Source organism: Eriocheir sinensis, chromosome 8, assembly GCF_024679095.1.
Source record: "Eriocheir sinensis breed Jianghai 21 chromosome 8, ASM2467909v1, whole genome shotgun sequence".
Classification (NCBI taxonomy): Eukaryota; Metazoa; Arthropoda; class Malacostraca; order Decapoda; family Varunidae; genus Eriocheir; species Eriocheir sinensis.
The window spans coordinates 3,585,032-3,599,067 of NC_066516.1; the positions used below are offsets into that span (position 1 = coordinate 3,585,032).

Consider the following 14,036-nt stretch of genomic DNA (forward strand, 5'->3'; position numbering starts at 1 on the left):
TGCTGCTTGAATTCCTTGAACAGCCTTGGTGACCCGACGACTTGTCACCCAGGCTGCTCAAGGAACTCAAGCAGCAAATCCTCAAGCCACTCACCGCCATCTATAATCTGACACTACAACAAAACAAAGTTCCCCAAGAATGGAAGCAAGCGAACGTAACATCGATCTACAAAAAGGGTGACAAAAGCGTGGCCTTAAACTACAGACCAATCAGCTTGACTTAGGCGGGAAAAGTTTTCGAGAAGATCATCAGAGACAAACTCGTTAAGTTTCTTGTAGACAACATCATTTCCGATGCTCAGCACGGCTTCAGGAATAAGCGCTCATGCTTTACCAACTTACTGTATTTCTTCCAAGGTATCCATGAAAACTGGGATAATTATATCCCCAGTGATGTTATACGTATATCTAGACTCAAAAAGCCTTTGACAAAGTACTGCACGAAAGACTCCACAAGAAACTTAAGTCGGCGGGGTTAGGCGACAAACGAGTTGTACTCAACGGACAGGCCTCCGAGTGGCTCCCGGTCACAAGTGGAGTGCCACAGGGGTCAGTGCTGGGACCCATTTATATCAACGACCTAGAACTAGGATTAAAATCCACTCTTTCAAAATTTGCCGACGACACAAAGGTGGGTGGGAAGGTCCTCACGACAGCAGACTGCGAAATTATCCAGAGAGACCTGGACCAGATCACTCGGTGGTCAGAAAAATGGCAGATATTCTTCAACACTACCAAATATAAAGTAATGCATATCGGATCCAGAAATAGCAACCACACACTACATGGGTGGCGAACCACTACAGGCAGTGCAAGAGGAAAGAGACCTCGGGGTCACCATCAGCAGTGACTTGAAACAAACAAAACACTGCAAGTCCAGCTGTAAGAAAGCTTGGGTTCATAGCGAGGAACTTCGAATACAAGACGCCGGGAGTTATGTTATCCTTGTATAATTCGCTGGTAAGGCCCCACCTGAAATACGCCGTGCAGTTCTGGTCTCCAAATTACAGGAAAGACATTGAATTGCTTGAGAGAGTACAGTGACGCGCCACGAAGATGATACCATCATTGAGGACAAAACCTCACGAAGAGCGACTCGAGCGACTCAGCCTCTTCACGTTGGAAAAGAGACGACTGCGGGGAGATATGATGCAAGTCTTTAAGTGCCTGAACAAGCTCAGCAATGTTGATCACTCCAAACTCTTCACGCTACAAACCAACCCGAGGACAAGAAACAATGAAAAAAACAATTCAAGCAAAGCGATGCAATACCGACATCGGCAGGAGTTATTTCTCGAAGAGTTGTTCGCCACTGGAAGAGCCTTCCTGCAGAAGTGGCTAGCGCAGAGACAATCAACTCCTTTAAGAAACGCATTGATCGACACTTTCCTGCATCGGGTGTGAACTGAACGTATCCAAGAGTAAGTACACAAGTGCTTTAATCCTTCCCGCACGCCACTCCTATGGCTGACGGATTGATTAAATCACTGAAAGCAGGCAGCCTTGTAACGAGCCAACAGACTTTCTGCTGCCTGCTCGTCCATGTTTCCATGTTTCCTCCGCCTCCTCCGTCCACACAAGTAGTAAAGATGAGTAACCTTGTTAGACACGAACCAGCTTTGGCTCTCATCCTCCAATTACCTCTTTCTCTCTTCTTTTTTTCTTTTTTCATCCCCTTAAACTCTTCGTGGTGTAATATTTCTTCGTCTAATGTTATTCCTCCCCTCCTCCTCCTCTTCTTCCTCGTCTGTCTCTTCCTCCTCCTCCTCCTCCTCCAACTCCTCCTACTCCTTCTCCTCTTCCTCCTCCTCACACTCTTTCTGCTTCTCCTCTTCTTTCTCATCTTCATATGCTCCTAATTCTTTCTTTCCTCCTCCTCCTCCTCCTCCTCCTCCTCCTCCTCCTCCTCCTCCACCTCCTCCTACTCCTTCTCCTCTTCCTCCTCCTCACACTCTTTCTGCTTCTCCTCTTCTTTCTCATCTTCATATGCTCCTAATTCTTTCTTTCCTACTCTTCCTCTTCCTCCTCCTCCTCCTCCTCCTCCTCCTCCTCCTCCTCCTCCTCCTCCTCCTCCAACTCCTCCTACTCCTTCTCCTCTTCCTCCTCGTCACACTCTTTCTGCTTCTCCTCTTCTTTCTCATCTTCATATGCTCCTAATTCTTTCTTTCCTACTCTTCCTCTTCCTCCTCCTCCTCCTCCTCCTCCTTTTCTCTTCCTCCTCCTACACACACTTCTATTTTTCTTTTTTCCTTGTTGATCTTCATTATCTTTTTCTTTTTCATATTATTGTTGTTACTCTTTTTTGCCATCTTCCTCCACCACCACTTCCTCCTCCTCCTCCTCCTCCTCCTCCTCCACCTCCTCCTCCTTCTCCTCCTCACACTTTTCCCCCTCATCTTTCTCATCTTCATATACTCTTTTTTTCATTCTTTCCCTACTCCTCCTCTTCCTTCTTTTCTTGTTCCCTCTTCCGCTACCTTCTTCTCCTCCTCCTCCTCCTCCTCCTCCTCTTCCTACTACTACTACTACTACTACTACTACTACTACTACACCTCCTCCTCTTCCTCGTTTTTCTTCCTTTTCTTATTTTTCCTCCTCCTCCTCCTCCTCCTCCTCCTCCTCCTTCTCCTCCTCCCCCCCTCACCCGGGCAGGTCGTGGTAGGCTGCATCCATGAGCTCCTCCTTCTGCTGTATGGCTCGTGCCCGTGTCAGCAGGCTCAGCACGGACCGCCGGCTGCTGCTGCTGCTGCTGCTACTGCTGATGCTACTGCCCCCGCTGCTGCCCCGGGCCTTCACCAGCTCGCCCTTGCCTGGGGGGAGGGGGGTAAAGGGAGAGAGTTAGGGTGGGGAGTAATTGTGTGTGGAGGGGAGGGGGAGGTTTGTTGAGCTTGTTGGGGGGTATTAAGGGAGGAGGATGTTGTAGTGTGTGTGTGTGTGTGTGTGTGTGTGTGTGTGTGTGAGAGCTTTGGAGTGCGACAGTTGGAAGGAATTGGTAGTATTGGCTGCTGCACACATTCGCACACACACACACACACACACACACACACACACACACACACACACACACACACACACACAACACCGCACCACAACCCTACACAACACACCATACCATACCACACTTTTTTCTTTTTTCCCCATCCTCCTAACTCTACAAGAACACATACACACGAAAACACAGACATACACATCCATCCCTTCATCCCTCCTACACACACACACACACACACACACATACACACACACCGTCAGAACAACGTATATATACTCTTCTCACATACATTAACAAACACAGTGTTATTAAGTAAACTACATTAACACAGTAAAAAATATCCCGTAATGAACACCACTGAGTGCGAGGGATCGAACCCGTGCCTCCTGAGTAGAAGTTAGGGCAGCATGCCGACTATGCCACCGATGAACTGTAAGGTTTCCACGCCAGAGGCAACTTGCGCGGCCTATATTTGACTCCCTTCCGGTAAATGAATGCCCATAAATATGCACACACACACACACACACACACACACACACACACACACACACACACACACACACACACACACACACACACACACACACACACACAAACTCATACTTACCTACCTACCTACGTACATAAATACATAAATACACACATATATACATACAAACATACATAAAAATACCTACACACACACACACGCACACACACAGCTCCCCCTCCCCCCACCCACCCACCTACCCGTCGTAAGGAGGGCAGCCTGGGCACGATTCAAGCCTCTTAGCGCGGGATGCGGCGAGGTAATGGACACCCTCACACCACCTCCACTCCTGCCTCCACCACCACCCCCACCTCCACCACCACCTCCAACACCAGTACCGGGGGGAGGGGGCGGGGGGGAGCCGTTGGAGTGGGGCGAGCAGGACTCCTCTTCAGATCCACATATTCCGTTGTTGTTGTTGTTGTTATTGGTGGTGGTGTTATTGTTGTTGTTGTTGTTGTTGGCGGTGGTGGTGGTGGCGGTGGTGGTGTTGCCGGTGGTGGTGGTGTTGCCGGTGGTGGTGGAGGTGGTGGTGCTGCCCACGAGGAGTTGCATCTCCCTCATCTGTCCTTGTCTGATCTCGTCGTTGTAGTCCTGTGGGGTGGCCGGGGAGAGGGGGGTGAGGAGGTGGAGGAGGAGGAGGAAAGCAGAGAAAAACGTAGAGGATAAGAAAAATTGTGGGGGTGGAGGAAGAGCGAGTAAAGAAGGGGAAGGAAGAGGTGAGGAGGAGGAGGAGGAGGAGGAGGAGGAGGTGGAGGAGGAGGAGGAGGAGGACGAGGAGGAGGGGGAAAAAGTGAGGGAAGGAAAGTGGAAGTGGAGAGATGGAGGAGAAGAAAGAAATTAGGGAGAGAAAGAGATAGAGAAGGAATGAGGAGAGGAGGGAAGGAAGGAGTTAAGGAAAGGGAGGAGTGAATGAAGGAAAGGAAGGAGGGAGGGAGAGAAAGAGAGAGAAAAATACATATTACTAACAATTAAAATTAAACCTTATAATATATTTCCACTCTTTTGTTTTTGTCTGGAAACGGAAAAGGAAGGAAGGGAAGGAAGGAAGGAAGGAAGGAGGAGGGAGGGAAGAAAGGAAGGGAAAGACGAAAGCAGCTAAAAAAGAGAAAGGAAGGAAGGAAGGAAGAAAGAAAGGAGGAAGGAGGGAAGGAAGGAAGGAAGGAAAGAATGGAAGGACAAAAGAAGCTAAACGGAAGAAAGGAAGGAAGGAAGGAAGGAGGAAGGAGGGAAGGAAGGATGGGAAAGACGAAAGAAGCTAAAAAGGAGAAAGGAAGGAAGGAACGAAGAAAGAAAGCTGGGAGGAGGGAAGGAAGGAAGGAAGGAAGAAAGAAAGGAGGAAGGAGGGAAGGAAGGAAGGAAGGAAGGAAAGAATGGAAGGACAAAAAAAGCTAAAAGGAAGAAAGGAAGGAAGGAAGGAAGGAAGGAAGGAAGGAAGGAAAGAATGACAAAAGAAGATAAAAAAAGGAGAAAGATGGGAAGGAAGAAAAATAATAATAGTTGCTTTCCCATAAATATTAAAGAATGGAAGAAAAAGGAAAAAAAATAGAAGGAAGGAAGAAAAGGAAGAAAAAAGAATAGAGGAGAAGGAGTAAATAATGATGATAATAATTACTTTCCCATTCTCGTTCCTCTCTTGATTTCATCTTGTTATCGCTTTTTTTCTTTTTCCTTTCCTTTTTTACTTTTCCATCTCTTTTTTTCCTCCTTTTTTTCCTTTTCTATTTCTTTTCTTCTGTCGTATTTGATTTGGGTCCATTTGATATAATATGATTTTTCCTTTTTTTTTTCTTTTTCCTTTTCTAATGGTGAGTTATAATGTCCTTCCGCTCTCTCTCTCTCTCTCTCTCTCTCTCTCTCTCTCTCTCTCTCTCTCTCTCTCTGTGTGTGTGGGTGGGTGTGTGTGTTTGTGTGTGTGTGTCGCTCTCTCTCTCTCTCTCTCTCTCTCTCTCTCTCTGTGTGTGTGTGTGTGTGACTGGCTGTATGTCTGTTTTACGTCTCTCTCTCTCTTCTCTCTCTCTCTCTCATCATTATTAGGTGAGTGTACTAATAACTCACTCATCGTTTTTAGCGGCCATTCATATCGTGTAATTAGGGAATAAAAGCCTGATTTGGGGCCCCTGATGAGAGAGAGAGAGAGAGAGAGAGAGAGAGAGAGAGAGAGAGAGAGAGAGAGAGAGAGAGAGAGAGAGAGAGAGAGAGAGAGAGAGAGAGAGAGAGAGAGAGAGAGAGAGACCTTACTATTCCTTGATTCAAATTGCTTTTAAATCTTGCAAAACTGAGTTAGAGGGACAGACAGACAGACAGACAGAGAGACAGACAGACTACCGTTATAGGGACTTAGTAAACAGAAGACAGCCAACGAAACAACAGAAGCAGTAATTTTTGTTATCATTTATTTTTCCTGCCCTCGATTTGCTTCCTTTACTATAAAAAAAATAATAACATGAAACAAACAAATTTTAGGTCGTGAAGGTTGTCGGGTGATTGTAAGCCGTGATCATTAACTCATATGGAAAACTTCAGCAAACAGTAATTGGTAGGCGATATAACTTCTCAAGCGTGCAAGGTATCGTCGTAAAGTATAAACAGTCGATAACTCGGGTGATAAGTTTCTCCAAGTTCTTCTAGTAGTACGTCGTAAAGAAGGCTAATAAAAAGGCGATGGCTGCAGGCGATAAGGTCCTCCTCTCGTACTCACGGGCAGAAGGAATCGTCGTAAAGATTAGATAAGGTATATAAACAGCTTCGCAAGTGGTAACTCCAGGCGATATGTTAAAATGTAAGTAAATAAATAGACACTTCAGGAGACAGGTCAAATCAATAAGGTCCCTCAGTAATCACGGGCACCAGGTATCGTTGGATCTCGGTGAGGACGCAAATTTGTTGCTAAAGACTTTAAAGTAGGTTAATAAATATTTAAAAATGAAAGTAGATAAATAAATAGCTTCTTCAGGCTGTGGCTGAGTTTTCAACGTGCGGGCGCGATGTCCTGGAGGACCCAGGTTTGAATCCCGCACGCCGTTACAAGCTGACAGTTGTCCGTCTATTCCGAGTGGCCTAAGATTACCCACATGCTGTCCTGAAAACCATCTGTCAACACGGACTCAAGCGAAACTCTTTAAAGATGATCAAAGATGAGCTTCGAGAGACAGCATGGGCCAAGCGAGATGGCGCCACTTAAAAATAATATCCTACGCCATTACGGGCTGGGGCCGACCAGCAGCCCCATCAAGAAAGTCTACCGGCGCTTTATACCGAACGTAAAAAAGACAATAGCTCAGCAATGGGCTTTTGTATAGTACTCACGGGCACCAGGTATCGTCGTATCTCCGTGAGGGCGTAGGCGATGCGGGCGTGTGCCTCTGCGGGGGGCGCCACGGCCGTCACCTCCACGTGCAGGTCCTCGCTCAGGTGCCCGAACTTGGGGTCCCCGGACTGGCGCAGCTCCTCCTCCTGCGGGCACGGGGGAGAGTGAGGGGGAGAGGAAGAAATAGGGTGAGAGAATGAAAGAAGAAAGAGAAAGACGGAGAGAAAGAGGGAGGGTGAAGGAGTGTTGGAAGAGATAGTGGATTTTTTTTATATGACATGGAGGGAAGAAGAAAAATAAAAAGAATAGAGAAAGGAGAGGGGGGGACGAAGGAGATAATTAAATCTCTCTCTCTCTCTCTCTCTCTCTCTCTCTCTCACACACACTCCTCTCTCTCCTCCTTGTACTACTTTTATTTTTGCCTCCTCCTCCTCCTTTTGTGTGTTAGGAGGATGAGGAGGAATTAGTCAACAGGGAATAAGCTTGCCTTCTCTCTCTCTCTCTCTCTCTCTCTCTCCATAACTCAAATCTTTTATCTTTCCTCCCATCCTTCCTGTCCCTTTCTTCCTTCCTCCCTTCCTCCTTTCCTTCCTTCCTTCCTTCCTCTCCCCTTACTTTCCCCTCTCCTCTCCCTCCTTCCTCTTTTCCTTACCTGGTGGCATAGGCCTCCCACTGTATATTCTCTTTATCTGTCTATCTATCTCTCTACCTATCTATCTATCTATCCCCACTCTCCCTCCCTCTCCTATCATAATCCTCCTCCTAAGCATTCCGTCCTTTCCCTCCACTCTCTCCAACTCTCCCACACTCTACTCTCCATCCCCTTATCCTTCCTTTCCTCCCTTCCCTCCCCTCTCCATTACACACTCCCACACTCCCGTTCTTGTCCCCTCCTCCGCCTTCTGCTTGTTCCTTCCCTCCCCTTCTGCTTGTCCCTTTAACCTGCTTTCCCTTCTTTCTCCTACACTCTTCCACACACTCCCTCCCTTCCCTCCCTCCCACACTCTCCCCCCTTCCCTCCCTCCCACTCTCTCCCTCCCTCACACGCCCTCACTCACCTTCTGTTTGTCCCGCATGGAGCCCCTGCCCAGGATCGCCATCTTGGTCATGGTTTCCTCCTGCAGCCGCTTCAGGGAGTTGCCTTTGGGGCCCAGGAGCTTGCCCACGAAGTTGAACTGTTGGGAGAGAGGGGGAGTGAGTGAGGAAGCTGGAAAAGGGGGCCGAGGGAGGAGAGCGGGGGATGAGTGGGAGAGGAAGGGGTTTGGAGTGAGAGAGAATGCGTGGGAGAGGCTGGGGGGAGGGGGAGAGAGTGAGAGAGGAGGAGAGGAAGGGAAAGGGATTGAGAGAGAAGGAGGAGAGGGAAGAGGAGTGAGTGGGAGAGGCTGGAAGAGGAAGGTAGGGAGAAGAAGAGAGGAAGTAATATGAAGGGGAAGAGGAGGAGGGAGAGCGAATGGGAGAGGCTGGGAGAGGGGGAGGAGAGACCGAAAGAGGGAGAAGGGAGGAACCTGATAAAAGAAGGAGGGAGGGGAAAAAAGAGTGGGGGAGGAGGAGGGGTTGAGTGGGAGAGGAGGAAGGGAGAGTGAGTGGGAGAAGCAGGGGGAGAATATGTAAGAGAGGCTGCCAGGTTGAAGTGTATAACTGTAGAGGGAGAGGGAGGGAGAATGAGTGGGGGAGGCGGGGGGTGGAAGGAGATGAACACTGTGCTGTGCTGTGCAGGGAGAGAAAGGAAATTGAGAGAGAGAGAGAGAGAGAGAGAGAGAGAGAGAGAGAGAGAGAGAGAGAGAGAGAGAGAGAGAGAGAGAGAGAGAGAGAGAGAGAGAGAGAGAGAGAGAGAGAGAGAGAGAGAGAGAGAGAGAGACGATGGAGAGGGAAGAAGTTATTTTTGCTGATTCTATACTTATCTGACTTAAACTCATTTCATTCAGGTCTTCTCACATCCTTCACTTTTTTTGAGAATGTAAGTTTAAGTTTCAAAGCCTATCCTTATATGACAAGTTTCTCAACCCGTGAATCATTTTTGTCATCCTCCCCTGCACAGGTTCTAATATCTCGATGCCATTCTATAGTAAGGGGACCAGAACTGTACCGCATATTCCAGATGAGGTTTAGCTGATGCTGTTATATTATAATTCGAGGATGACTTCAGCGCTTCTGTTGCTTACGCTCCTTCTTGAAATGATACCCAGTTCTCTGTAGTAGTAGTAGTAGTAGTAGTAGTAGTACGTGTAGTAATAGTAATAATACTAGTAGCAGTAGTAGCAGCAGCAGCAGTAGTGGTAGTAGTAGTAGTACTAGTATTACATAAGAACATAAGAACGTAGGAGTCTGCAAGAGGCCGGTAGGCCTGTACAATGCAGCTCCTTTGAAGCTAAGCTCCCGTGTATCTAACCCCACCTATTATCACTATCCATGAATTTATCTAATCTATTTTTGAATGTGACAATTGTATTGGCACTCACCACATGACTGCTCAGCCTGTTCCACTCATCCACCACTCTGTTAATAAACCAGTTTTTGCCTATGTCCCTGTTGAATCTGAATTTATCCAGTTTAAACCCATTACTACGTGTCCTACCCGGTTCTCTTACCAACAAAACCTTATGAATATCCCCCTTATTAAAGCCCTTCATCCACTGATAAACCTCGATCATGTCTCCACGCACCCTTCGCCTTTCTAGAGAATGCAAGTTTTAACTGTTTGAGTCTTTCCTCGTATGGTAAGTTTCTTAACCCCTGAATCATCTTAGTCATCCTCCTCTGCACCGATTCTAACATTTTTATATCCATTCTAGTATAGTAAGGTGACAAGAAATGAACCGCATAATCAAGATGAGGTCTAACTAATGCTAAATATAGTTTGAGGAAGACTTCGGCGCTTCTGTTGCTTACGCTACTTGAAATATATCCCAGGACCCTGTTTTCTCGATTTCTAGCTCGAATGCATTGTGCCCTTGGACGGAGATCAGAGCTTACTAAGACCCCTAAATCCCTCTCGCACCCAGGCATGCTTATGAGAGTGTCATTTAGTAGTAGTAGTAGTAGTAGTAGTAGTAGTAGTAGTAGTAGGAGTAGTAGTAATTGTAGTAGTAGCAGTAGTAGTAGTAGTAGCAGTAGTAGTAGTAGTAGTAGTAGGAGTAGTAGTAATTGTAGTAGTAGCAGCAGTAGTAGTAGTAGTAGTAGTAGTAGTAGTAGTAGTAGTAGTAGTAGTAGTAGAAGTAGTGGTGGCCTGACTTTTTTTCTTCTCTTTCCCCAAACTCTTTCCGATAATTGTCACTTTTCTTTATTCGCTTTCTCTTTTTTTTTTTCTTTTTCTTGCATTTTGCGTTGACTTTCAGAATACAAATTGAAAACAGTATTTCGTTTTGGGGGAAAATGAGAGAAAAACAATAACAGGAGGAAGAAAGACAATGGAAAACAAGGAAGAGAGGAAAGGGATGGCATAGGAAGGAAAGGAAATTGGAAAATGAAGAAAAGGGAAGAGGAGGAAGAGGAAGAGGGATGTGAGAAGTAGAAGGAATGAAGGAAGGGAGGAGAAGTAGGAAATAATAAACAAGTAAAGGAAGAAAGAGGGAAGAAAAGAAGAGGAGTATATAGTTAGAGAAATAGAGGAAGGGAGGAAGGAAGGAAGGAAAGGGAAGAGAGAAAAAAGGAAATAGAAAAATAAAGTAAAAAAATGAAAAAAGGGAAGGGAAAAGAGGAAGGAAAAAAGAAAGAACGAGAAAAAAGGAATATAAAGAAAAATAATGAATGAGAGAGAGAGAGAGAGAGAGAGAGAGAGAGAGAGAGAGAGAGAGAGAGAGAGAGAGAGAGAGAGAGAGAGAGAGAGAGAGAGAGAGAGAGAGAGAGAGAGAGAGAGAGAGAGAGAGAATAGTCTTATCTTGAGTCACGGGCAAACGACTTCACCACCACCACCACCACCATCACCATCACCACCACCACCATCACCATCACCACCACCACCACCACCACCACCACCACCACCACCACCACCACCACCATCACCACCACCACCACCATCATCATCACCACCACCACCACCATCACCACGATCACCATCACCACCACCACCACCACCACCACCACCACCATCACCACCACCATCACCACTACCACCACCATCACCACCACCACCATCATCACCACCACCACCACCACCATCACCACCACCATCACCATCATCATCACCACCACCACCACCATCACCACCATCATCACCACCACTACCACCATCATCACCACCACCATCACCATCATCACCACCACCACTACCACCATCATCACCACCACCACCATCATCACCACCACCACCACCACCATCATCATCACCACCACCACCACCACCATCACCACCACCACCATCACCACCACCACCATCACCACCATCACCACCATCACCACCAACACCACCACCAACACCACTATATGTGTAGATATGAAAGAGCTTGTTGTTGGTCTCTCTCTCTCTCTCTCTCTCTCTCTCTCTCTCTCTCTCTCTCTCTCTCTCTCTCTCTCTCTCTCTCGATTGGAAAAAAAGTCGTAACAAGTTTAGGAAAATGAGAAACGAATAATTAAACCAATTCTCTCCCTTCCTCCTCCTCCTCCTCCTCCTCCTCCTCCTCTTCGTTCTCTTCTTCTTCTTCTTCTTCTTCTTCTTCTTCCTCCTCCTCCTCCTCCTCCTCCTCCTCTATTACCCACAGCACCACCACAAACACCACCTCCACCTCCTCCTCCTCCTCCTCCTCCTCCTCCTCCTCCTACCACATACACCTGTTGTTGTCCTCCGCAGGTGCTCAATTTGCATCGTTATGAACCCGGCGCCAATTGTTAGAGGAGGAGGAGGAGGAAGAGGAGGACGAGGAGGAGGAGGGAGGGAGGGAGAAAGAGGGGAAAAGTGGTAGAGGAGTAAAGGCTGGGTTGGAGAAGTGAAAGAAGAAAGGAGGAGGAGGAAGAGGAGGAGGAGGAGGAGGAGGAGGAGGAGGTGGGGATAGGTATGAGAGAAAGTATAGGTAAACGTGTAAGAGTGAGGGTGAGGACTGGGTTTGGAGGAGAGGAGGAAAGGGAGGAAGAGGAGGAAGAAGTGAAGAGGAAGAGGTGTGTAAAGAGGGGAGAAATACTTAGGTTGGGAAAGAGGAGGAGGATTAAGAGGAGAGGTTCAAAAGAGTGCGTAGGAGGATATGAGGATAAGGAAAGGAGGATGAGGAAGAAGATTTAGGGTAGGAAGAGGTGGGTAAAAAGGGGGAAACTACTTAGGATGGGAAACAGGAGGAGGAGGAGGAGGAAGAGGAGGGGGTCAAAATAGTGCGTAGGAGGATGAGGATAAGGAAAGGAGGAGGAGGAGGAAGAGGAAGGGTAGGAAGAGGTGGGTAAAAAGGGGGGAACTACTTAGGATGGGAAACAGGAGGAGGAGGAGGAGGAAGAGGAGAGGGTCAAAATAGTGCGTAGGAGGATGAGGATAAGAAAAGGAGGAGGAGGAAGAAGAGGAAGGGTAGGAAGAGGTGGGTAAAAAGGGGGAAACTACTTAGGATGGGAAGCAGGAGGAGGAGGAGGAGGAAGAGAGGGTTAAAATAGTGCGTAGGAGGATGAGGATAAGGAAAGGAGGATGAGGAAGAAGAGGAAGGGTAGGAAGAGGTGGGTAAAAAGGGGGAAACCACTTAGGATGGGAAACAGGAGGAGGAGGAGGAGGAAGAGGAAGAGGAGAGGGTCAAAATAGTGCGTAGGAGGATGAGGATAAGGAAAGGAGGAGGAGGAGGAGGCTGCCTATAGCTGTGGTAGGCTGTCCTGAGGGGCTTTTGGACGACCTTGTTCCGTTAGTGGCGCTGGCGATATAATATTCACAGTGGCTACCGTGATGTATGACTCTGGACACCTCTCCTTTCGGCCATCTCTTTTGATTCTTTTTTTTTTTGGAGCAGCGAGTAGCGGTTTTTTTTTTATCATTCTTTCCTTTTTTTGTGCCCTTGAGCTGTCTCCTTTGTTGTAAAAAAAATAAAAATTGTTTGGCCCATGCTGCCCCGCGGTGCTCCCCTTGAACGAAGTCGCTAAGTTAGGGTTGATTGAAGCTTTGGGCAGCATGTGGGTAATCTTCAGACACTCGGCGATGGTTAAAAATCAGCGTGTTTCAGTGGGACTCGAACTTAGGTACACGGGACTACGACGCCCGCCACCGCCCCCCTAAATGAACGAATATTTGTATAGCAGGAGGAGGAACAAGAGGAAAAGGAAGAGCTGGGATTAGATAGGTCGACTAGCAAGAGGAGGAGGAGGAGGAGGAGGAGGAGGAGGAGGAGGAGGATTAAGAGGAGATAGGGTAGGAAGGAGAGGGAGCAGATGGATTCCGTTCTCTCTGCATTTCTTCTCTCCTATTTTTTCCTCTCCCCTTCCTCTATTCCTCCATTTTTATTGTCGTTTGTATTTTTATTTTTCTTTCTCTCGTCCATTTTTGTTTTCTCGTCATTTTATTTTTCCATTTTCCTTTTTTTTTCTTTCCTTCATGCTACGTTTCCTTTTTATATATTTTTTGTTGTTTCTTTTTTCCTTTTTTTCTTCTTATTTCTTCTTTTTGTTCTTTATTTATCTTATTATTATTATTTATCTTCATTATAATTTTCTTTTCCTTTTTTGTTTCTTTCCCAGAGAGAGAGAGAGAGAGAGAGAGAGAGAGAGAGAGAGAGAGAGAGAGAGAGAGAGAGAGAGAGAGAGAGAGAGAGAGAGAGAGAGAGAGAGAGAGAGAGAGAGAGAGAGAGAGAGAGAGAGAGGTTGGTACATGAGTAAAGGTCAGTAAATACAAAGTTATCAGCGGCAAAAGTGCTAATGGAGAGAGCCACAGCTGGGAGGGTTGCTGTGTGTCTCTGGAGGGAGAGGGGGGGGGGGAGGGGGAAGAGGAGGGGGCGGGGAGAAGTGGCGGGAGGAGGATAATGAAGGGAGAAAACGGAATGGAAATGAGAGATGGTAGATGGATGAGAATGGAAAGAATAAGAGAGGGAGAGAAGGGGGCGGGAGAGGAAGAGGAGGAGGAAGGAAAAAGAGGAAGAGAAGAGAAGAAGAGAAGGGGGGAGAGAGAAAAGAGGAGGGAGGAGGAAGGGGAAACAGACCAAAAGATAATGAGAAGAGGAAGAGGAAGGAAAAGTGAAGAGAGGAAGAAGGGAAATAGGGGGAGAGAAGGGAGGAGGAAGGGGGAAGAGAAGAGGAAGGGAAGAAAGAGGAA

General features: G+C 47.1%; 1 protein-coding gene across 1 annotated transcript in view; it reads right to left on the bottom strand.

Moving 5' to 3' along the window:
- The window catches only part of LOC126995333 (uncharacterized), a 59,917-nt gene that overhangs the window by 3,572 nt on the left and 42,309 nt on the right, over window positions 1–14,036 (bottom strand). Inside the window, exons 6-9 of the mRNA XM_050854813.1 lie at window positions 7,891–8,007; window positions 6,832–6,978; window positions 3,723–4,116; window positions 2,645–2,810 (exon numbers count right to left, since the gene is read on the bottom strand). Coding sequence (XP_050710770.1) covers window positions 2,645–2,810; window positions 3,723–4,116; window positions 6,832–6,978; window positions 7,891–8,007 — 824 coding nt within the window. The remainder of the gene's footprint in view (window positions 1–2,644; window positions 2,811–3,722; window positions 4,117–6,831; window positions 6,979–7,890; window positions 8,008–14,036) is intronic.